The 22,658-nt window shown below is 56.0% G+C and overlaps 7 protein-coding genes across 7 annotated transcripts; 2 read left to right on the top strand and 5 right to left on the bottom strand.

Annotated features, from left to right (window-relative positions):
* Positions 1-11: 11 nt before the first annotated feature.
* TRAVEDRAFT_59756 (alcohol oxidase) lies at positions 12-2,119 on the bottom strand (the record flags this gene model as incomplete). The annotated part of the gene is made up of 7 exons (XM_008042609.1): positions 12-803; positions 856-934; positions 986-1,351; positions 1,402-1,453; positions 1,507-1,638; positions 1,694-1,954; positions 2,014-2,119. The coding sequence occupies 7 exons, from the start codon at positions 2,117-2,119 to the stop codon at positions 12-14; spliced, it is 1,788 nt and encodes a 595-aa protein (XP_008040800.1).
* Positions 2,120-4,105: 1,986 nt separating this feature from the next.
* TRAVEDRAFT_127409 (uncharacterized protein) lies at positions 4,106-6,729 on the bottom strand (the record flags this gene model as incomplete). Its single annotated transcript, XM_008042608.1, has 4 exons — positions 4,106-5,005; positions 5,055-5,320; positions 5,376-5,475; positions 5,665-6,729. Coding segments are annotated over 4 exons (2,331 nt in total), but the record flags the coding sequence as incomplete, so codon positions are not given.
* Positions 6,730-8,276: 1,547 nt separating this feature from the next.
* Positions 8,277-10,654, bottom strand: TRAVEDRAFT_73290 (uncharacterized protein). The gene is made up of 5 exons (XM_008042607.1): positions 10,574-10,654; positions 10,166-10,522; positions 9,764-9,968; positions 8,840-9,193; positions 8,277-8,788 (listed from the first exon to the last, which is right to left on the bottom strand). Exons 1-5 carry the CDS (start codon positions 10,612-10,614, stop codon positions 8,396-8,398), a joined length of 1,350 nt encoding a protein of 449 aa, XP_008040798.1. The 5' UTR covers positions 10,615-10,654; the 3' UTR covers positions 8,277-8,395.
* An 854-nt stretch (positions 10,655-11,508) lies between these two features.
* On the bottom strand, positions 11,509-13,433 carry TRAVEDRAFT_49807 (uncharacterized protein; the record flags this gene model as incomplete). The annotated part of the gene is made up of 15 exons (XM_008042164.1): positions 11,509-11,582; positions 11,646-11,706; positions 11,744-11,767; positions 11,824-11,872; positions 12,146-12,246; positions 12,307-12,349; positions 12,414-12,429; positions 12,487-12,498; positions 12,560-12,584; positions 12,642-12,679; positions 12,735-12,786; positions 13,015-13,087; positions 13,150-13,163; positions 13,227-13,305; positions 13,372-13,433. 15 exons carry the CDS (start codon positions 13,431-13,433, stop codon positions 11,509-11,511), a joined length of 723 nt encoding a protein of 240 aa, XP_008040355.1.
* An 869-nt stretch (positions 13,434-14,302) lies between these two features.
* TRAVEDRAFT_49806 (uncharacterized protein) lies at positions 14,303-15,450 on the bottom strand (the record flags this gene model as incomplete). Its single annotated transcript, XM_008042163.1, has 3 exons — positions 14,303-14,900; positions 14,966-15,300; positions 15,367-15,450. The coding sequence occupies 3 exons, from the start codon at positions 15,448-15,450 to the stop codon at positions 14,303-14,305; spliced, it is 1,017 nt and encodes a 338-aa protein (XP_008040354.1).
* A 3,039-nt stretch (positions 15,451-18,489) lies between these two features.
* Positions 18,490-18,843, top strand: TRAVEDRAFT_49805 (uncharacterized protein; the record flags this gene model as incomplete). The annotated part of the gene is made up of 1 exon (XM_008042162.1): positions 18,490-18,843. One exon carries the CDS (start codon positions 18,490-18,492, stop codon positions 18,841-18,843), a length of 354 nt encoding a protein of 117 aa, XP_008040353.1.
* Positions 18,844-19,091: 248 nt separating this feature from the next.
* Positions 19,092-21,835, top strand: TRAVEDRAFT_73288 (PLP-dependent transferase). The gene is made up of 9 exons (XM_008042606.1): positions 19,092-19,633; positions 19,684-19,922; positions 20,156-20,354; positions 20,420-20,561; positions 20,644-20,737; positions 20,806-21,077; positions 21,126-21,199; positions 21,267-21,321; positions 21,421-21,835. Exons 1-9 carry the CDS (start codon positions 19,401-19,403, stop codon positions 21,541-21,543), a joined length of 1,431 nt encoding a protein of 476 aa, XP_008040797.1. The 5' UTR covers positions 19,092-19,400; the 3' UTR covers positions 21,544-21,835.
* Positions 21,836-22,658: the final 823 nt, after the last annotated feature.

Genomic DNA, 22,658 nt, shown 5'->3' with positions numbered 1-22,658 from the left:
TTCTCGCCCCCTCACACCTTCGCCGCCGCGCGCATCAGTGCGGCGCACTTCTCCGCCACAACCACCGCGGGCGCCATCGTATGCGTCGCCACCACTTCCGGAAACACCGATGTGTCGCACACGCGCAGCCCGCGCGTCCCGTGCACGCGTAGCGCCGTGTCCACGACGCTCGGCTGCGACCCGTGAGCCTCCGCACCCATGTGGCACGTCGACGTGTAGTGGAAGCAGTCGCGCAGATTCTTCCGGATGAACGCGTCTATGTCCGAGTCACCGTCGCCGTCGGGCACGATGAGTTCCTGGAGTGGGTACCCCGTGCGCCGGATCTCCTCGGCGACGCGCAGCGCGAGCCGCACGCCCTTCCGGAGTGGGAGGTAGTCAGCTTGGTCCGTGAAGAACCCGAGCTCGATGTCCGGTCGCGCGCGGGGATTGTTCGATGCTAGCCGTACCCGGCCTTGAGACTTGGGCAGGACGAGCGTGGGGAGGAGCGTGAATACGCCCTTTCCGGGGATGTCCGCGTCCGTGCAGTTATTCGCGAGCGGCATGAGCTCGAGGTCGGGCCGGTTCGCAGAGATAGACGCATCGAGTGCGGAGGGGTCGGGCGCGACGATACGGCCAGTATGGTCGTCGAGCAGGCGCGTCGGAATCAAGCTTGTGATGCTCTGGAATGGGCTGGAGAACAGACCGCGACCGGTGACGACGTAGGTGAATGCAGCTTTGAGCGCGGAGAAGATGCTGTTCTCAAGCTGGTGCAGCGAGTCGGACATCGGCACTTGGTACGTGAGCGGAACTCCAATGTGGTCTTGCTGTGCTTGATGTTAGCTACGAGCTGTTGTGATCAACGGTGAATAGACGAACTAGGTGGTTCCCGACCGCGGGCATGTCGAGCACAACAGGCACGTTCTTTTCTTCAAGGTGACCCCTCGGTCCGATGCCACTGAACTCCCCGATCAGCTTCGTCACATAGACGAGTAAACGGCGCACTTACCTCAGCATTAAGATCTGCGGAGACCCCAGCGCGCCAGCCGATAGTACGACTTCACGTCTCGCCTTCGCGTAATACGTGCACTGCGCCTTCCGCGGGTTGGTGGCGGCGATATGCACGCCCCTCGCCCGCACAGTCCCGTCTTCGTCCGCCAAATCGAGTCGCGTCACGATCGTATTCGTGCATATCTTGAGACGCGCCTTGCGGTCCTGCGCGAGGTTGCCCGGGAGGAACGCATGGTATGTCGATGCGCGGCGGAAGCCCTTGTCCTGAATCACGTCGAGCGCGCCCATTACTGCTGCGGAAGCAGCGGGATTATTGAGGTCGTCTGCCCATGGGATGTTTGCACTCTCAAGAGCAGGAATGACTCTGCGGGAGAATATCAGGCTGACACTCAAGGACACGCAAGTGTGGCGCACTTGTCTACTATCTTGTACGGATATGTTTTCCATTGGCGGTTCACCCAAGGTCCTATAGGCAGTAAGGTCAGTAGGCACGCGAATAGTATTGTGACAATCACGTACCTTTCGTTCCGCGAAACTGTGATCCCGGGTGGCTGAGGGTTTCCTCCGACTTCGCAAAGTATGGCTCGAGGTCAGCGTATCCCCAACCGTCGCACCCGAGCTCCTTCCATCGGTTATAATCGCCAGGAGGACCTGAAAGTATGTATCAATCTAAATCTAAAGCAGACGTCGAGACACAATCACATACCCCTCGTGTACAGCAACGCGTTTATCCTCGACGTCCCGCCCAGAGCCTCTCCACGCATGACCTGGATCGCGCGTCCATCGAGCTGGGGCATGGGCTGCGACCACCACGTTGCGGCAAGGGTGCCATTGCGGTACGGGTTCCCAGAGATGAGCGGGATACGCGATGCCCAGGTGTCCGCCACCGGCCCCTGCTCAACCAGGAGCACCGATACGGAGGGATCTTCGCTTAGCCGTGAAGCCAAGACACAGCCAGCAGTGCCACCTAGTGAACGCACATAAGTATATCGCTGCGGAAATGATTTATGGCCGATGATGACTCACCACCAACGACGATGTAGTCATACGTGTATGTCTCCACGGGCACGGCAGGGTTGATAGGGAGAGGAGTGCCCACGTCCTGAGGACGCAGCTCCGGCACGATAGGCATCGTCCGCCTGTACAGGTATTTCAGGAAGTCGAGTTGATAGGGAGACTAGCCGAGGGGCGCAAATGAAGTTCGAGGTTGTGTTCCAGAAATCAAACCGAAAGCCTCAAGGATTTCGGGGCACTTAAAAAGGCTGCATGCAGGACACCTCAGGGGGTGGAGGTGGCGTAGGAACTTGAAGAGGCGGGCCCCTGAGCGTTTTAGCGGCGGATATTCATGCATAATCCGCCGCCATCACGGTCGCTGGGAAGAATTGGTCATGGAAGGATGTAAATTTTGAAATTACTGTGGGCCGTTGCTTGTGTCGCGGGCATCGGGAGTCGACAGGCGGGTATGTGGCGGATGGTAACAGTGTGAGACGGAGTGTTGGGGTCGAGGACTCTTGCAGCCTCTCTAGGTGCTACCGATTTAAAGAGTATGCACATGGGCTATTAGAACGATGTTGGACTGAACAGGGGTCGGCCTCGCAGGAGATATACATCGTGCAGATGAGAAAAAAAGATGATGAGGTGTTGTGGGCGTTGTGGGATGAATCCGGATGATCGGCGCGCGGAACCATATACGGAAGTAGCCGCGGCCGGGTATCAGATCTTCAGATCTTCGTACTGAACGCCGAGCGCTACCTGAGCGCTGAGCCCTCCTGAGCCGCAGCCACCAGGACACAAAATCTGTCAACACCCGCGCGGCCCTACTAGTGTCTCCCATCTTCCGCGCGATTTCAGAAATGGAACGAAATAATATCACAACTCAGCGCAAAGGAGAAACGAGACGGCGACGTGCGTCGCCGCCGCCCCGAGCCAGGCACAACAAGTTGAAGGCCTCCAAATCGCAACTTCGTAAGCTTTCCCTCTCAGAGCTCTTTGGCACCGTTCTTTCCCCCTGAAGCTACTGCTCATAACATACTGCACTACGGGTCACCACAAACGTTCAAATTGATTGCGCACTGTGACTCGCGAATTTGATCTCGTTGTCTGTGCTCCCGGCGCGCGCCGCCCACTACGCCCACTGTGTTCCCCGCTTCACCAGACTACTGCGAGGACACAAATAACATCCACGCAGTTTTCGAAGATAAATCCGCCAGTACGGTGTCTCAAGGCTGGCTTCCTGCAGAGATAGCTGAGCCGCACAAGGTTGAACTGCGCCGAGACCGCGAAGCTCCAGGCCGCAATCACTGGCAGCAGAGCGTTCACAACCGCGCATAGGTCATCGTAAGACTATAAAGTAGAATTCGCGGCGATGTTTGCTTTATATAATGAGATGATAGATCACTGACACTTGACAGTGCAATGGAATAGGAATACGATTCTTGCGAAGCTCCGCACGAGCTTCGTTCTCGAAGCCTGCGCGTGTGAACACGGAGTCCATCATGTCCGGGCTGACCGGCCGCGACATGATAGCACTTTTCTACGAGCAGCCTGATATAATCAGTGCCACCGACTGCGGCCAGAGCGACGAGGAGAGGTGCGGCCCACCTGTGGTAAATGACGATCGCACGGTTCGCACCGTCCACGAGCCCGAACGGGATGGCAAAGATGTCCAAGATGGACACGGATGGTGGGCGACGGTCGCCCGCACTGGATCCAGATATCACGCCCGCATGGCCGTTCCGTCATACAGGACGTCCTCCGCGCCGAACCGCTGTGCAAGTAGCGGGAAGCGCGGAAGTATTAGTAGCGCCGCCCAATATTTAGAAGCGCATCCCGCGGTTTGACGCATGACAGCTGGCGCCCTCGAGTGTGCGGTGCCCGAACGGGGGCAACTCCATCAGTGAAGCGAAGTTGAGGCTCTGCGCAGAGAAGATTGATCTGAACATGACGAGCCGCGCTAGCATCATCGAGGAAAGCAGAGAAAGAGAATCAGATACAGATACGAATACAAATACATCAGTTTATACAGACACACAACAAGAGCAGATCGTAACAGAAGTGTCCATGAAAGACCCACTGTAACCTCAACTCCGCCAGCGAGAACCCTTGTTCAAACTCCAGCCTAAGCGTCTCCAGAAGCCAGCCTCTTCTCCTGTATCCTCGCACTTCTACGCACCGACTCAGACGATTGCATCGCCGCTTGCGGCGCCGCTTGCGACTTTGATCTCGTCACCGGGCCCATTCTTTCGCTAGTCTTCGGCCGCTTGCTGTGACCCTTTGTGTTGCCCCGGGACGTCCGTGCGATGCCACGCGAGTCGAGCTCCGACGACTCCTCCACAAAAGCGTGCGACCGCTTCTTGGAAGGTTCGCGGAAGGGTTGCTGAGGATCGCCATGATATGTCCGCGGAGCAGGGATATCCGGGTGATCCGGGAGGGGAGGGAGATCAGCGAAGTGCACCTTTCGGACAGGCTGCCGTCCAGTGGCGGCGGCTTTTCCGAGTAAGGGAGCAGTGGTCACGCCTAAGGGCTTTTCTCCTTTCTTCTTCTCCTGCTTGGGGTCGACAACACCCGCCATGCCGGTCCGTTGCAAGCCACCGAGCAAGTCGCAAGCTTTCCAGTCGTTATCAGGCCAGCCCGACATGGCAATGGCCTCGTCGAAGACTTTCAGCACCGGTCCATAGTCCAGGGGAACCGGTGCAACGTCGTCATCATCGTCTCCAGAAAGGTGTTTCTTGACGAGCTTATTGAAGCTCCGGAGAAGGTGAGAAAGTGGCTTGTTTCGATATACGTTGAACCGGGACGCCTTGTGGTCGACCCAAGTCTTCTTTGCATCCGCGCTATCCTCGTCATTTCCGAATTTGAAAATCTTAGCGCACAGTTTTTTGCCCCTGTGGTTCCTATGGTCCGTATGCCGAACGACAACCCATAGTAGGACCCAGTAGAATGATTCGAGGTCGTGGTGAGTGTGGTGGATGATGCCCGGGACGTCGAGAATCTCGCAAGCCATAAAGTAATATGTTCCCTGAAGAAATCATCAGCCATGTCACGAAGGACATTCCGATCCAACCTACCGTGCGTTCTCTAAGTTTCGAAGGGTCATCAGGAGCAGTCGCCGTTGTCGTGGGGGATCCGTCGGGCGATCCGGAGGATGGGGATGAGGGAGACGGTGAATCTTCGTCTGTATTCGAAGGGTCGTCTTCCATCTGGCTGTAGTCGTAATCATGCAAAAACCCAGTGTACGCCTTCTTACTAGGCTTCGGTTCGTCTGAAATCAAGATATTGCCCACGCTGATGTCGCGATGCATCACACGCGCCTTCTTCCATGCCAGTTGATGACCTAAGGCATGATTAGTACAAGTCTGACTCGTCGATGAAGGCAACATGCGACTCACCCCGGATGGCGTCGCGTATGGCGCAGACAAGCTCGCGAGTGGACTTGAACTCTGTGAGCGGCCGGCCGACGTCGTCGATCACGATGCGCATATGACTGCGCTCCCGATGCCAAAGCTCCTCTATCTCTCCCTCTTCCTCGTTCTGTTTGGCCTTCTCTCTGGACTCAGACTCGATGAGTCGCCATGAGTACGTCTGGTGCTGAGGGTATGGGAGCGGAAAGTTCGCTCTTGGAGCATAGTCTTGTGGGGAGCCGATGCTCGATGCTGTGGGACACGTCGCACTGCCGACGGAAGAGAATAGCCTTGAAGAGGATGCTGCGTTGAATGCGCCTGGCGAATCTGGCGCATTCCTAGGGTCTGCGTCACCCGATGCCGCCGCTACACCCTTGCGACGACGTTCCGTTTCCTTCCACCACCGCACCTCGAACTCACCAAGATCGCCGCCACACACCATGGTGGCGAGGCCATGCCAGTCCTCTTCGTCGATATCGCGCTGCAGCCGTTGGTAGAACTTCGCTTCCGCCGTCCGGACTAGCTGTCTCCACGCTTCCTTCATGATCTGTGGCTTGACAGGGGTGATGCGTGAAGGATCTGGTTCAAGCCGGCCGTTCTTCCAGATGCGGGTGTCCTCGATGGCCCTCCAAACCATCGTCGAACGTGAGAACAGCCGTCCGTTCACGTCGACAACCTGGTAAAGGAGGTAGGGAATACAGCGACCAGTCGCTTCGTCGTAGACCTCGACGCGTCGTCCTTTGGAGACCTCGGCGACGTGCACCTGCCAATGCAATATTCGCGCCTTCTTCAGCTCGCTCCTCACCCATTCGTCATCTGCACTGGTGAAGCTCATCACCGTTGGGTCGTTTCCGACGATGTGCGCGCCGACGACGGGGTGCGTGAAGTGCCAATAGAACTTCTGCAGTAACCTTGGGCCATCCTTCTTGATGTTGAACGGCACGGAGACGAGCGCGCATGTGTGGTCGAAGCGTACGAGGCGGACGGTGTTCCCGTAGATGCCGACGACGAATGCCGCGAGCAATCCGTGGGTAATAATGAGGTTGCGCGCGTTCTTCGCGAGCTGCTCGATAGTGTCGGTATGCGTCTGCGCTTCCCGGATGAATGGGTCTTGGGTGCTTTCGCTCTTGCTCTCGATGACCGTGGAGATAGACCCCCACGACGAAGGCTCGCTCAAAGACTTTCCAGGGAACGAGACCGATATGTCGGGCGAGGTATGGTGATGCTGATTGATAAAGTCGTTGAAGGGAAACTGCAGTTTTTTCTTGTATGTGTTGACAAACTCGGGCCTCGCTTCAGCTGGGAAGGGCTTGACGAGCTTCGAGAGTCCCTGTACCTGTGGCGATTGTCAGAGTAGATAGTGCCGCGGCGTGTGGCTATTGCGTACCAGGTTGTCATACTCCAGTGTCTCCCTTCCCGGGCCGCACGTATAGGCCTTGAACGCATTCTGTATGTTGTTGACAGACGTATAGGGCGTAGAGCAAGGGAGGAGCGTGTCGATGAATTTGTCGGCGGTGTCGCCGTAGATGTGGATACGTCCGCTGAGCTCGCTAGCCCAGGCGTCCTTGGCAACGGCGTTCGACCGCTTCTTGTCTGACGTGCAAAGAACCGGGTGTTGGCTCTTTTCAGATCGGGGCGAGGCAGTCGTAGCCATACCTGAGTAGTATGCAGAAGAGTTGCAGTAGGAGCATGTTGAGATGGACATCTTTTATAGTCCTGCACTTGTGTTCGAGTTCTGGCTCTGTTCGAGGAGGTGGCTAAGATGAACAAAGGAGGGAGAGAGAGATGGCCAAGCGCCGATCACAAGCCATGCAATGCATAATGATGGAGCGGTCGGAGCTTACCGTCAGCAATAGTCTCTTTCGGAAAACCCGAGAGATCCATGAACTCACGGATGGAGGAAGAATAGGCGTGGCCTATTGACGATCTATGGCTGGCAGATTCACCTGGACGCACTTTTCGGTGTTCAGATGGCGGCGCGGATCAAGAGCAGTGGCTCAAGTGGCTACCTTGGCCTGAAATAGATTGAGGAGCAGAGAAAGCCCTTTGTCCTAGGCCTCGGGCACGGTGCACAATGAGTCTAGGAAGTTGCTGGTCAGCGCGTTCGAAATATGGACTCCGCCTTCGAGGCTAAGTTGACTCACTATTTACGGCTGGAGACGGGGCTGATGTATTGGAGGAGCTTACGCCTCCAGATGTTCTTGAAGCAAGATCTGAAAGGTGAGCGTTCAGCGGTCGCCGTGTGTTCGAGGTTGCTCGTCGCGGTGCACGCCACTGAGCAACTTGCGAGTTTGGCGCTAGCCAGCTTTAGCCACCCTTAGCGCCCAGCGCCGGGACCACAGCCAACTTGAAGTTCGCTACTATCCTTGTGCGGCCAGGACACCTAGCACGCACTGGAGTACAAGACATATCAGAGATCGTCACCGTCAAGAGGACGCAGCGCGCCGGAGCAGGCTGGTAGCGCGACTCGTTGAGTGTGTGTAGTGTCCGCCGCCGTGTCGTGCACGCCAGCGAGCATGATACTGACCTGCAGCTACGGGATGTTCACGTACGTACAAGTGTATTGATAGCCCCAATCGAGGACTGTCCGAACACAGTTTGTGATCGCTTTAAAACGAGCTACGTCCCAAGACGCGGGCCCCCGCGCGATGCGCTCCTGGATGTGCATGTTCAATCAACAGCACACGGCTATGCGAGTGCGGGAGTCGTACTCACCTTGGGAACATCAGCATGCGCCGTTGCAGCGCGACACATCAGAGCGAGACGCGGACTAGGAACACACGCACGATTTCAGGGCGGCCTCGACGTAACATCGTCGACATTTTGCTTTCCTTGTTAACGCATATCTTCCAGTCACCAGTGCAGGCATTAATCATCCATGGATATCTACAAATCTACGCAACAGGACCTTCAAATCACTGCAGCTCCTAGGGGCGCAAAAGCATTACCGGAATGTAATATACGCAGGGGGGTGGCCACCATGTAAAACTTCCAACCACGCGCAGTCATCACTCAACGTGCCCGTTCGCGGCCGCGCCGCTCGCGCTCTCTCCCTCCTTCAGCAAGAAAACCTGGTACAGCCGCTCGAAGCGCTCCAGCAGCTGCGCACCCGCGTCCGGGTGCTCCTCCCACACCGGCACCGCCATCACCCCCGGGCGGTCGTTCCCCCACCGGTCGTTCTCAGCCCCAAAGCGGAGCGTGAGCACACGCGGGGGAGCGGCACTCCCTGTGAACTTGCCAAAGTACGAATGCCAGCTCGGCCAGGGGATATCCTCCGGCGGCACGTGCACGGTGTCGCGTGCGGTCGGGATCGCGAGGAGCGGAATGAGCGCCAGGTGTACAGCCGCAACCGCTGCGCTGTAGAGCGACAGGAGAACGTGGGGCGAGCCGATAAAGCGCACCTGTGCAAGTGTCAGCGAATATGAATCAAGGGAGCCAAAGCAAATGCGCACGATGTAGAAGGCAGCGAGCATGAGGTAGCGGTAGCCGGGTATGGGGATGTTGAGCAGCGTGCTCATGTTCGTCGCCGTGATACCCGGGCTGACGATGTAGTGGTGGAACTCGCCGTTGGGCGCCGAGACGTCTGGTATTGATGGTGCGCCCTCGAATGTGCGGCGCTCGAGCTCGGCGACGATGAGCTCGATCTGGAACTTGGAGGCGTTGTACGAGTGCATCGTCTTCGTGAGCTGCCAGTCTTCCTTCAAGTCGAAGATGGGCTCGGAGTCGAGCGAGGACATCCAGATGACGCGCGCGGGCGAGCTAGTTTTGTGCGCGCACGCGACGAGTAGTGGCTGGACTGAGCGGTACTGAAGATAGAGTCAGTAAATGGCACGGCGGATATATCCAATGTCTTCGCCGAGCTGGAAAAAATGTATCCAGGGGAATGCCCCGTCACTTAACGCGAGGTCTCACGGAACGCGTTCTTTGGAACGTTACGCCTGAGACGGGCAGTCTCCCTCCCGATGAGCGGGGCCGTGGCGGCGAGAGCCAAGTTAGTCGCATCGGCCAGGAGGCGGCAAGAGGAGATGCGCAACGCGACGCGCGAGCTCCACTCATCCACATTTCATTCGCATCAAAGCGTCTCGTCAGTCCACCCGTATGTCACAGGGCAAGCTGAACGCGTTCTGGGAGATGGAACGTCCGCGCCGGGCGGCGAGACATCCCGACCGAGGCATTTGATCCTCTGGGTCGCGCGAATGCCCAGTTGAACCGCGTCGCACGCCGACAAGCCGCGCTATGCCCACTCGTTTGCAAGGGGAAAGCAGAAGGCTGACTCCGTGAAAACGGACATGCGCGCCCTTCCGTGGAAAAGTCCCGCCTGCCACCGATAGAAAGCGGACTGACGGCGACGGAGGCTATAGGTGAAGCACACTCACCAATACATAATGCCCGAAGACGTTACACTGCCACGTGTATCCCAGCCCGTCCTCGCTCAGAACACCGTTAATTTGCATGTTCCGTCGTGGGTGCTCAATGGCGTCTATTGGATGGATGAGCAGGTCGTACGTGAAACCCAGGATATCGAGGTGGCTGTATGTTGCGGTACCAGCGTTGAATATAAGATGGGATACGTATTCGTACCTGCAACAAAATGAGCAAAAGGAAGCAGACCAGGACACACACGACGCGCATTTGCCCGGCGTTCTAGTCCGGAACAAGCTTGTGACGGGATCTGAACCAGCCAGTTAGCCAGACTGGAAACAGGAATCCAGTGCAGGCTCCCGTACACTATCCAGGACTAAAACACCGCCTATGCGCGTCGTGATGGGCAGACGTACTTTTGGGTAACCGCCTTGCTAAATTCTAGCACACTCCTGACTGAGGAGAGGTCTAACCTCTCAATGTCCAGCCGCACGCTACTCCTAAACGCGACAGCGTAGGCGTGGTCCTGCGTGCCTTTCTTGAGCGTCGCGATATGCTTGTCCAGCAGTCGGTAGAGCTTCTCCCTCGCGTCCTGCGCGCGCTTCGGGTCGCGGCACGCCATGACAATCGTCACCCCCGCGTCCGGCGACCTCTCCGGAAGCTCCAGACCCTGCGCCTTCTCCCGCTCGACCTTGAAGTAGGGTTGCGCGTCCGACGGGTGACGAGAGGAGAGTTGGACGAGGAGGCGGTGGCATATCCCGAATCCCACCCCACTGGGAAGGATTCAGTTGGGCGCTCAGTGGTGTGGACGCTGCTCTGCTTACCCGTTCGCGCCGGTGACCACAATGACGAGCTCGTTCGACATGGATCAGAATGAATCACGGCTCAATGCAGCACCAGAGGCGAGAGCGTGGAAGGAGGGAGAGAGAGGCGTTGTGGTCGAGGGAATGAGGACAGCATATCGACCCATTTCGCGCTAAGTTACCGGTGAGAGATTAGATTAAGCGCCCTATCGACTTTCTCCATGGATATATTAGACGCCCGCATTCAGCCTGCCCGAAAGTTAAAATCTGAAACCCTCTCAGGGTTCGCGTGTGCAAAACAAATGGGAAACATTTTGGAGAAACCTGAAAGAACCACAACACAGATGAAACCAAATCATACACAGTACACTTAACGCAGCAAAGAGCCCCGGACTACAGAACGCACGGTGATCGTACAAGCATACATGGTACAACGGCTGAGTCCGATGACCATCCCCTGATCTGTCATGAACAGGAAAGATTCAAATCACCCCCAATTATACCCAAGCTGCCTAACGGCCGATACACCGTCAGCCTGCGTACGTATGATCTGTAACAGTGAGACAAACGACCTCTGTAAAGGGCGAAGCGAGACATCACTCACGGGTCTCCACACCGCTTCGTTCCCAGCGTCGTATCTTGTGTTCACTCGAGTCGCAACGGGAGCGGCGATATGCAAGATAGGCATAGCCTCTTGGGAGGTAGCGCCAGCCTGTCAGAGGTGAATAGTCAAACCTCGTCAGCCAACTCGGGCGACTCGAAGTTCGCGAGAACGGACCTCGGCATCCTTCCCAACCCCGAACATGGTAGCCGCAGCGCCACCACAGGAGGGAGTATTCCGGGACGGTGCGTTTTGTATAACCGTCGAGAAAATGATCGCACTGTTGAGCTCAACTGTGTCGACACCGCGACCCGCAACGTGCGATTCTCTCGAGTTAAGCCTGAGCAAGACTGGTTTAGCAAATCCAAGCGAGGAGGTCCTGCATGCCGAGAAAGAGAACTGACGTCGCAAGCAGCGAGTTGGCATAGACTGCAATCAAGGCGAAATGTGTAAGCCACCTCAGGCAAACTTCCAAGCAGGAAACATGCTTACGTTTGCTGAGTAGCATGTGCAATGCGATGAAGACCATATTGGCCGGCATCGGGGCAAATTGCTGGGCCAGAGGGTCAGCTTCCGCGGAATACACACACCAGCACCGTGCTAAGCATCAGCATCTAAGCAACGTACCGTGATCAGGAATGCGATGCCAACCACACTACACACGACATACCAAGACGAGACCCATCAGCGAGAGCATTTGGGGATACGAGGTTTCGGGACTACTCACCACGTAAGCAGGCCGTTGTTCACCACCCAATATGTTATCCTATCCAGTATCTATAGAACGCACCCGTGAGTGCCAAAGCGACACGAAGGTAGAACAGAGGAGGATACGTACGCTGTTGAGGCTGCTCGCCGTCCAGCGGATGTTCTCAGTTCAACGCGCACGAGGTCAACCACTGGACAGGATGAGAGCGCACCTTCTTCACGTCACACGTTGAATACTGCGTGAGCAATCCTGAACATGACAATGGAGGACGGAAGGCACATACGGACTCAGTTCAGACTTGTGGATTCGGAGAAGGTACACGAGCGACCCGGTAATGACGCAGTCCGCTAGCGTGCCGGAGCTTAGCCCGATAACCACCGTGACCTAGAGGTTACGAGTACGTGAACAGACAATTACGATGTGTTTTGCAGCAGTGTCACATACGAGAGTTCCGTGTTTGATGAGCTGGAACGATTTGAGGCTATCGCTGCATACACATAATCAGCCGTCGTATCATACGAGAGTTTGGGCAAGGCGAATATCCTGCTTACATCTGAATGACCGCGACTAGTACGCACGGCCGTGTGAGATCTAGATTAAAACAGGACGGGATTGGGTACGCACTAAACCCGAATACTGTGAAACGGAGTGGTAAGCTCTGGGGGCAAGGCACTGGCATACAGTACGACAGACGCACCCAATCGCATGACGGAGAGTATAAGCTTCGCAGGGGAGAGTCAATACCACTATCGCCGCAACTTGAAGACGACAGGACATACGATGAGCAGTGCCGGAAGCAGCCACTTGCGCCCCCCAACTGCGATACCGTGAGTGAGTAGGGTGACGTGATACTAGTATGTCATTGAACGTACGTATAAGGATGCGCCGAGCATAGAAGCAGTGTGCGATGACCGTAATGATTGCCTGCACCGTCACTATTCAGTATACGGTAGCTATGGAACATGCGAGTAGATCCCACCGTCAGGACAATCGTGGCCTACCCAAACAAACACCTCTCCGTCAGTGCGCCCGACGCGATTCACCGGATAGAGATCGTACGCACACTGAAGCTCCTGGAAGGATTACCGTTCATTACGGCAGCAACTCGCGGACAAGAGGTACTTACCAAACGGCATCCTCCAACGCACTTACGTTGCTGAAGTTGCGTATAAGATAGTGGTACACCATGTGCCATGTAAACGCGATGTGCGCGGTGTCTATCGCCCTGCAGAGGTGCGTGAGTCGCGCTGTGTGTGATACACTAACATCAGCCTGCTAATGACTTACAGAAGCGTCCAGACCTACGCCCACACAACACACGCTGTTCAGGTTCCAATGCGAATATGGGCAGCATAGCCACGTACTGTCCCTCGGATGAACCACGGGTCCCTTGTGAAGCGAGTCATATACATGTACGTTTGTGTCGTGGTGATTCCATATCCGCTACAGGTGCAGTTCCCATTGGTCAGCCACATGGTGAACTGTTGAGTGGCGAACTTGAGCACGTACATGTCTGTGATAAGCACCCCGAGCAGGAGCGCGCCTGCCGTGAGGTCGAGGTCGGTGCCCATGCGGGGCGGCGCTTGGCGCAACCTACGCGATCTGATTTGTTAGTTGTGGGGGCAGCGTCGGGCGTATACTGATACCACACATACTGGCGCGGAAGAGGAAGCGGGGTGGAAGTGGGGGGTAAACGAGGAGGCGGGAGGGCAAAAGGCTCCCGCCAATGCCTCGACGAGCATTAAAGCGAAAGCCGCGGCCACTTTGGTGGCGTTTGGGCAGGACGCTAACTGCGCTGGCAACTGTCTGTCCTTTCCTGGACGCAGCGTCTGTGCAATGGACCACCTCTGGCATCTGCGCATCAGCTGACAGCCCCTGAAAGCGCGTCAAATCCGCGAAAGGGAGTTCTGATAGAGGACGCGGGGTGAAAAGGCGGACTTGCACGAAGGGCGCGGTCGAAGTGCACGACATGCGCACGGAAGGCGGCAGGAGCGGGCAGTGCACCGTGAATGACGGGTGGACCATGGGGGGCAGTATTTGGCAGATGCGATGGCAAACGTCGGATGCGGACGGTGGTGGCCAGCACATGCGAGGCGCAAGCGCAGGCGGCAGCTCCGGAGCTCAGAAGGTCCGGAGGTACGAGCGCGATCGCACGCAAGCGCAGCCCCGAGCAGTTCTCGTTGCCAGCCCCGCGTGAGTGCTCAGCGTCCACAACTCTGTGGCATACCAAGACGTCAAGACCGTAGTACAAATACAACACAATATATACAACATGAACTCACAAACGAGAGACAATGTTCATACATAACAACCGCAGCATGTTCAGCCTGGGTATCGTGTTCGGATCATTCACCATTCCACCATCGGGTCCTCGAATAGAAGCATCGTCCGTATCCCAGCAAAGCAGCGCACCGCGCCGACCTCCTCGCCCACGCGCACTCTACACAGCGTAGAACACTGGCTCGCCCTGCGCGTCCGTCTGGATAGACCCATTGAAGGAGCACATCGACGGCTCGAGCACCCAGCCGCCCCGCGGGAGCGCCACGACCGATGCGGCCTGCGGGTACACCTCCATGATCTTCAGCTTCTCCGCGTCCGCGCCCAGCGCGGAGTCGCTGTCGGCGTGCAGCGTCGCCGAGTCCCGCGAGGAGTCGCCGCTGCTGCTCGCGGGGAAGAACTCGATGTGCGGGTGCTCGGGGAGCGGGGAGAGGAAGCGCGTGGCACTCGTCGGGTCCGCGGTGTCTGGGATGGGTGTAGACGTGCGCGGCACGGAGGTGGGGGGACTGGGGTGCCAGAGCGCGACGAGGAGGAGACTGATGGTCTCGGCGTAGGTGTTGGCGAGGGCGATGTAGAGCGCGGCGTAGTGGCCGTTGCGAGGATCAGTCGCGGGCAGATAGGAAAAAATGAGTTGCGCGATGTCGAGGAAAACGGGCAGCGCGAAGGACGATCCTGTCGCCATGCCAAGAGAGAAGCGCCGGCGAGGCAAGAACCCTGTGGTTCCGCGCCGCCTGTGAAATAGCAGAAGAGCTGCAGAGTACCTGTACGGTTAGCCCAGCGCTAGTCAGTATACGGTGTGAGTGTCGAGGCTGAGAATGCAACATACAGGTCGTCCACCGACTGCAAAACCCATAGAATCTGCGCATATTCCCTACCCCACAGGGCCAACCACGACGCAGCAGATATCCCGCTAGGGCGCAAATCCTGGCTTTTTTGGTGCACATCGTTTATGCATAAACCGAGCAAAACGAAGCGTGCGAGCTTCAGCAGGAAAGGCGGAAGGAGCACCGCCGTGCGGCGCGCCGAGGACAGCGCAGGCCACGTGTAGATCGAGCTGATATTGATCAGGAGGGCGGTCTGGGCGACGATAGGAATAACGAGGACGAGAGACACAAGTAAGTTGTTCGTTGATGGGAAGGATTCGCCCCGAAGCGATTGCGTCTATGTCCCAAAAAACCTCCGGTTTAGTAGTGGACGACACTCCGCTAAAGCGAGGAATGAACGCACCTGGACGAATACATTGATGGCACCTTGTGCCAATCCAAGTGCGACGACTGAGAGGCATCCGAGAAAGAACGAGCGTGGTTGCATGCGTGAACACACATAGCAGAATGCTACGGCAATCGGTACAAGGAGCGCGGCACCAACCGTTCCGACCAAAAGGAGTGCAAGCGCGGGATCGATAGAGGGAGGTGTAATTGAGACCGCACTCGACGTGCTCGGTGCACCAGTATATGTTGGTGGCCCAGTAGTTGTCATCGGGGGCGATAGGGTCTCAGCGCGCGAGCTAAGCGTATGCGGCTTATAAACAGAGCGGTGACGTCCCCTATCCGTTTGCAGCAGCTTCTCTTGTCCCTTGCGCAGAAGGGGCTGTGATATGCACAGGGTCTATGATGGAAATGGCAGATCCCACTATACCTCAGCACCAGCCACTGTAATCAGCTCCTATCGATATTGTCAGCGAGCCATATCAACGTGAAAGCGGCACAAACAACCTAGGGCTTGCAAAATGCGAGCATATTTATTCCTAAGACACGTCGTAGGATGGGGACAGGGGACGCAGATAGCGTGGGCAGCCTTGAGCGAGATCTGTCATAACTGCGATGACGACCGTGGCAACAACGCGGCGCGGGGCAAACAGTGCCCGCCGGAATCTGTGAATGATATATCAGTCAGATGGACGAATGCCGCGCGGGACCCGCCTCTGAACGAACACAAACCTTGTCGCTCATGCTGTCCTGCCTCTCCAACCCTCCGCGGAGCGGAAAGTCTCGCTCCGTCAACTCTGTCACATAGCGAAGAGATCGTAGTCGAGGACAGCAGTGTTTGATATACCGACATACGTGGAAATCAATGCGCCCATAGACACCGATGTACGCGCTCAATACGCCACATCTGTGGTAGAATGCAACCCTTTGCTCGCAGCTGCGATGACTCATCCCAATGCAGCAGTTTATGCCTCGATATAACCAGGGGTTTGAGGAAGAGAAAAGGAGCGGCTCGTGCTCAGGAGGCTGCAGGCTTGTAGCAAGCCACACCCGGTTATTTCCGGCAGTGCATCGCCACAAGCAACCGCCCGCTGTCCGCTACGGGCCGACCATCCAACTTTCCTTCTCCCCGTCGTCTCTTTTTAGTCGACGCGCGGCGCGCCAACTCTCTCCCCTCTATCTATCGATGTCGGTCGCGACCTGAGCGTAAATTGTCATAGAGATATTAGCTGCTATGGAACACATAGCTTGACACACCCGCAGGCAGTTCGACATCCTTTCGAGCTCAGGCGCCGCAGATTGATATGGAGATGATCTCGCAGGTGAGCTTGTTCCGACTCGACGTTGGCTGCAAAAACCTGGCAATATCTGATTTGATACGTTACAGAAACAGATGCTTCCTCTCACATCTTGGCGGGCGCAAAAGAGGACGTCGACGAGCCTTGTGTGATAGCTCATTGCGCACAGCTGAGTGGCCTGATGTACGACGCACACTCGCAACGTGATACGACTGTCTAGTCGTGCTACCGAGAAAACCGAGGCCTATGTGTATGCCGTCGTTCAAAAGGCCTAGCTGGAATCACGCAATAGGGCGATCCAGCTCCGAGGATCCCGTACTACCGGCCCCCATTCCGCCCTTCGGTTACGAGTGAACCTTTGCAGCTGCAGCCAAGACATGGCATCATCCGCATCGGCGAGCATCGAAAGGGCTGTGGTTATATCCGAGGCTCAGAGCACATAAGTTTGCCTTCTACTGATCTGTTGCAGTATATAATGTCACATTGACCCAGGAGGGTCTCCTGCGCCATCGCCGTGGTTGTTGCAAGTGCGCTTCATCTTTTCCTATGCGCGTTCTGTAGTCCCTGTAGGGTACTAATATTCCCTTTTAATAGCGCTGCTCGTGTACGATGCGCTTCTCTGCATCGACTTGGAAGTCAAACATGTCTGGCGGTCGCCTAAGACTTCTCGCAAGTTCTCGCGGATCCTGTATATATACAACAGGTACCTGTCCATCCTATGGAACATCCTGACCTTAGGCGAGATAGGCGCTATATCGGATACCGTGAGTGCGTCTCTAATGTCAAGGCGACACGATCTGAACATACCCTTTTCTCACAACCAGAGGTAGCTGTTCGCCTTCACAAATATCCACATTTAGTTTGCTGATGCTGTGAATTTAACCAGCTGCACTGCGCTCATGTGGTTCATGAATATTCTGGAGGTGTTGACTTTGCTTGGTCCTGCCGGTAAGTGCGTTGACTGAGGATACGCGTATGTCGCTAAAGCTCCGCTTACACGGTACTCATAATGCAAGCGTTCACCACTCTGAGAGTCTACGCACTCTCAAAGAGAAACAAGATGGTGACTGGGATCGTGCTGCTGCTGAGCCTGGGTCCGTTTGTCGTCAATGTGGTTCGTTGTTTCATTACCTGACATGCGCCAAGCCTCGCTGATAGGACATACCGATACAGTGCACATTTTACCAGGATATGGCCTTAGATCTGCCCCCGCCAGAAGGCTGTACGGGTGTCATTTCTGGAAGAGCGTCAGCATATATTGCGTGAGCACTCTCATCTTTGAACTCGCGACTGCCATTAATATCGGGATTTGGCAGGTGTAAGTCCCGGTCACTAAGACTCGGTATGCGCAGCCAGCGAGTCACCATTGACTTTCCTGAGCAGCGGTTATTGTATCGAGGTCCACTTTGGTCCTCTCGGACATTCTAGCTATCATCATCACCTGGTGGAGCACCCATACTGCCCGCCGACTGTCGACACACATGCTCCAGCGGAATTCTCTCCAGCGGCTCGTGTGGGGTAACGGTGCGCTCGAGGATTCTTTTCAAGTGTACATTACTCGTACGCTGACCATATACGTCCCGCCAACGCTCAGGGAACGTCTATTTTGTGTGGGGATGGATTGATTCCTGCACTGTGACATTGCTCAAATATATCGTATCATCAGTGCACTGGTATCGCTGAACACAGTGGATATGATCCTCATTGTGGGTGTTTGGTTATACGGGCACGTCTCTGATTTTCCTAATGCATCTTCATGTTTCTCAGGCTTCGAAAGTAGTATCTGAAGTATTCAATTACATCATCCCCTTTATCGACCCGTAAGACCGTTCCACATAGAGCACATGGTCTCTGCCATCGTGGCTGACCACAGCGCTACTTCCTCCGGCAGCATCAGCATGATATTGAATTGCCGCTTCCTGCTCTGCCTCTACGAGGCCGACGCGCCTCAGGAAAGGGAGAGCACACCATCAACTTCCGAGTCGTCCTTCTCGACTCTCGACTTCGGTGGAGGAGATCGGTCGGTGGGGTCATCGGAGCTCCCAGAATTCCTCAACTTGTTCGCAGGCACGATCCGATCCACCCCTGATGATAGCCCGGAGCTGCACACCTCTGAACCGACCCACCAGCATGCGCGGGAGGTGGAAGTCTTGGATGGAGATGCTGGAGAGCTTGGAGAGGTCGGAGAACAACTCTGACGGAATATTCTATCTTCTCGACCTCTCGCTCTCTCGATGGACATTTTGGCTTGAAGTATATCAAGGATCACAGGCATCCTAGTTACCCAGAGCAGACCCTTGCGTACGCAACGATATACCCCTTGTATCATGGTTTCTTACTCAAGCCCTGTACGAATACACGATGATTCGCCAGCCCGAACATAGCCGAGTCAGGCAAACTTCGAGCCCAGCCGATCGCTTGGACTCGTTCGATCTTGCATCCTCCGCTCATGTCTCCTCTCCAGTCGATGGCACGCCTATGTCTACAATCATCACCACGTCTTTCCATCGACCCCGAAACGTCGTACTAGTACTACAAGGCTCAAGCTACACGTTAGAGGACGTTTTCAACCGGTTTGTATACTTGTTGGCTCGCGCGCGCGAATGGCTCAAGCACGCAATTCAAGCTGGTGCGGTATCTGAGCTGGCTGCTTGACTCATTCCAATACTGCCGCCACGTCGTTCCGACCTTTCAACTGCATTGTCAACCTTCCGTACGGCAACTCTAGACTATGAAGAACTAGGAGCCAGGTGATATGTCCCTCGGCCTCGTATTCTGCTCGCGTAACGTGGCGCGTACACTCGCGCGTACTCCTGCTCTGCAACACCATGTTTGGCACTCTCGCTTGCTCTCCGCCTCCTCCCATACCTTAGGTCAACAAATTCCCACAACGACTCTCGCGGAGAAGGAGAGCACCAAGTCGTTCGCGATCGCGTCGCGGTTGAGAGACGGACGCGCGCTCGCGCTGGATGTCTGGTCTGTGTTCAAGTGAGTCACATCGTCTTGGCCGCGAGAATCCCCGCAAACAAAGTGTACAGCGCAGCAAACCTCCCACCAGACTGTATCAACCTCGGGCAGGGGTACATGAACTTTGCCCCGCCGCCGTGGGCGCGCGAGGCCGCGGAACAAGCGCTCCGGTCGGTCGAGGGCAATCATTACTCGCCACCGAAGGGCAGACCACGGCTCCGGAAGGCTCTCAAGGAGTTTTACAGCCCGCAGTTTGGCCGGGAGCTCGATCCTGAGTCGGAGATCGTTGTCACGAGCGGGGCGAACGAAGGTGAGCCACTCACGCCTAACGTTATTGAAAGCCGGCTTGGGGAGTTTGAGCGGCGAGAGCTACGGTGCCACCGTGGAACTGGAGTATGGCTCAGCCGTGCATGCTAGGGTTTAGTAGGGGCCCGAAGTCCTGCTATGTAGATTGGTACCGTATTGCTCACCTGCGGGTGCGCTGGTACAGGACTGCATTTGGACTCTGACACGTTCATTAACTCGTTTCTTACACCCGTGCAGGTCAATATGCGGCGTGGACGGCGTTCCTTGAGCAGGGCGATGAAGTCATTATCTTCGAGCCGTTCTTCGACCAGTATCTGCCCTCCATCGTGTTCAACGGTGGCAAGCCAGTCTACGTTCCGCTTCACCCCAGTACAGAACGTGCACCTGGTGCAAAATTCGGCAAAAAGACATGGAATATTGATTTTGACGAGCTGAAGTACGTTTTCTATCTCTCCTCTATTCCGCCTGAAACGAAGAGCGAGAGCTGACGTGGGAGCACAGGCGTGCGATCACGCCCCGCACGAAGATGATCGTGCTCAACACGCCACACAACCCTGCAGGCAAGGTCTTCACGCGTGACGAGCTTGAGCACGTTGCACAGCTCGCGGAGGCACACGACCTCATCGTCATGTCTGACGAAGTCGTGAGTCGCCAAGTTTTCCAGCCTCAAAATAGCGATGGCTAAATGCAACGATTACTCCCGCGCGCATGGGCTCCTATGGTAGTATGAAAGCTTGGTGTTCGATGGGCGCGAGCACGTTCGTTTCGCGACTTTGCCTGGAATGTGGGAGCGCACAATCACCGTCGGGTCCGCAGGCAGTACGCCCATACGTCTTCTTCCTACTCTCGCTAGCCACTCAAATTCTTCGTCTTGTCCCGGCACACAGAGCTCTTCGCTGCGACAGGCTGGCGCGTCGGCTGGCTCATCGGCCCGCCCGCTCTCATCGGGCCCACGTCCGCCGCGACGACCCGCATCGTCTTCTGCACGAATTCGCCAATGCAGGAGGCCGCCGCTGCGGGGTTTGAGCAGGCGCGCGAGCGCGGGTTCTTCGAGACGCAGCTGCGCGAGTATACGGAGCGGCGCGCGGTGCTCGTGGATGCGTTTGAGCGGCTTGGGCTGGAGTATGCGTGGCCTGAGGGGAGCTACTTTGTTTTGCTAGTAAGTTCACGTGGGGTTGAGGAGGTGCAGTTGCTGATCAAGGGCTAGAATATTTCGAGAGTGCGCTGGCCAGAGTACTATACTTTTCCCGCAACGCTCAAAGGTCGGGGTCGAGATTTCAAGTGCGCCCATTGCCCTTACTGTACAGCTACATTGTTTACTTGAGCTGATGACGTGTCTACTCTGCAGGGCAGCGTGGTTCATCGCCAACGAGGTCGGTGTATCGTCCATCCCCGTGAGCGAGGTACGCAGCGCGTTTTCAGCTTCCACGAGATCTTACACTGATGCGATTCCCTGACTTCTCTTCCTGCGCGCTGCCCGGGTTTCCCCCGCTCACCGTCAGTTCTACTGCGAGGAGCACGTCTCGATTGGCGAGAACTACGCGCGGTTCGCGTTCTGCAAAGACCTCGACACCCTTCGGCGTGCGGCCGAGCGCCTACAGCGACTGCGCGACTTCCTTGTTTGAACTTTGAACGACAGCGATGCCGCCACCGCGTTGCTTCGACCGCGGGTTCCACACGGCGAGGTACCCGATGCCCGACTGGCGCAGCTCGGGCGCAGTGTACGGCATGGGCGCGCTAGGGGACATCCTGGACATGCCGTGCGGGTTGTATGAGAGACCGCCCGAATTTGCATGGCCGCACTTAGATGAAGGGCTCATCTGCGCAGGCGGCGCGCACATCGTGGTGTACAGTACTTCATTGTTTGTGTAATGTGTTTTCGATTTGCTTGCTCAATTGGACACCCATGCGTCTAACATCCAAATCCCACCCCGTCCAGCGGATCGACACACCAGATATTGCCTGTCCATCCTGTCCATCGACGTTCACATGTCATGTCCTCTCGCCTCTTCCGGGCCCCGTTCGCCTGGCCCTTTAACTGCCACCCACACTGGCTTCACACGCTACTACGTAACATGGACCCACGCCAGCTCCCGGGCTTCTGACGACGAAGATTGCAAGCGGGCACCGCACGCATGGGCATCCTGAACATCACAGCATCTCCACCCTCGCATGCCACAGTGCTCCAGGAACTACCATCATCAGCGCGCGTAGCGGAGTGCTTCGTGGCGCGCTCCTTTGAATCAATGGCACTGCATAGAAATGACCGTTTTCCGATAGAGAAAAGGATGGGAAAAGGCAGCATTAATCAGACAAAATGTAGTAGCCTTTCCCTATCAGGAATGTGAGAATAAATGACAAACTAATCGCCGTCGAAAATCTCGAACTTTTACAAGACTAATGCGGGACAAAAGAAGCAGCCCTTTCCACTTGTGAACACGATAGCATATTTGCTAGCGGAAAGGGTATTGGAGATGATCAAGATCGGCCAGTATGGCAAAGGCTACGCTTAACTCATGATCGCATTACAACCATCTTCGGAGAGCAAAGATGTAAAGTTTCTCGTGGCATCATGCGGTACGATTTTGCGATAGTATTAATACGAAGCCTATTAGAGGCAGAATCATGGTTTAGATAACTTAAACATTGCCACGCCTTTTGTCCGTACGCAAAGGCTTTCGATTGCTCGATGTAAAAAGCGATCATGATCACCTCTAGAGAAATGCTAACATGTTGCCTC

The sequence above is a fragment of the Trametes versicolor genome (assembly GCF_000271585.1).
Source record: "Trametes versicolor FP-101664 SS1 unplaced genomic scaffold TRAVEscaffold_8, whole genome shotgun sequence".
In the NCBI taxonomy this organism is placed as follows: domain Eukaryota; kingdom Fungi; phylum Basidiomycota; class Agaricomycetes; order Polyporales; family Polyporaceae; genus Trametes; species Trametes versicolor.
This window is presented reverse-complemented; position numbering and strand designations above follow the sequence as displayed.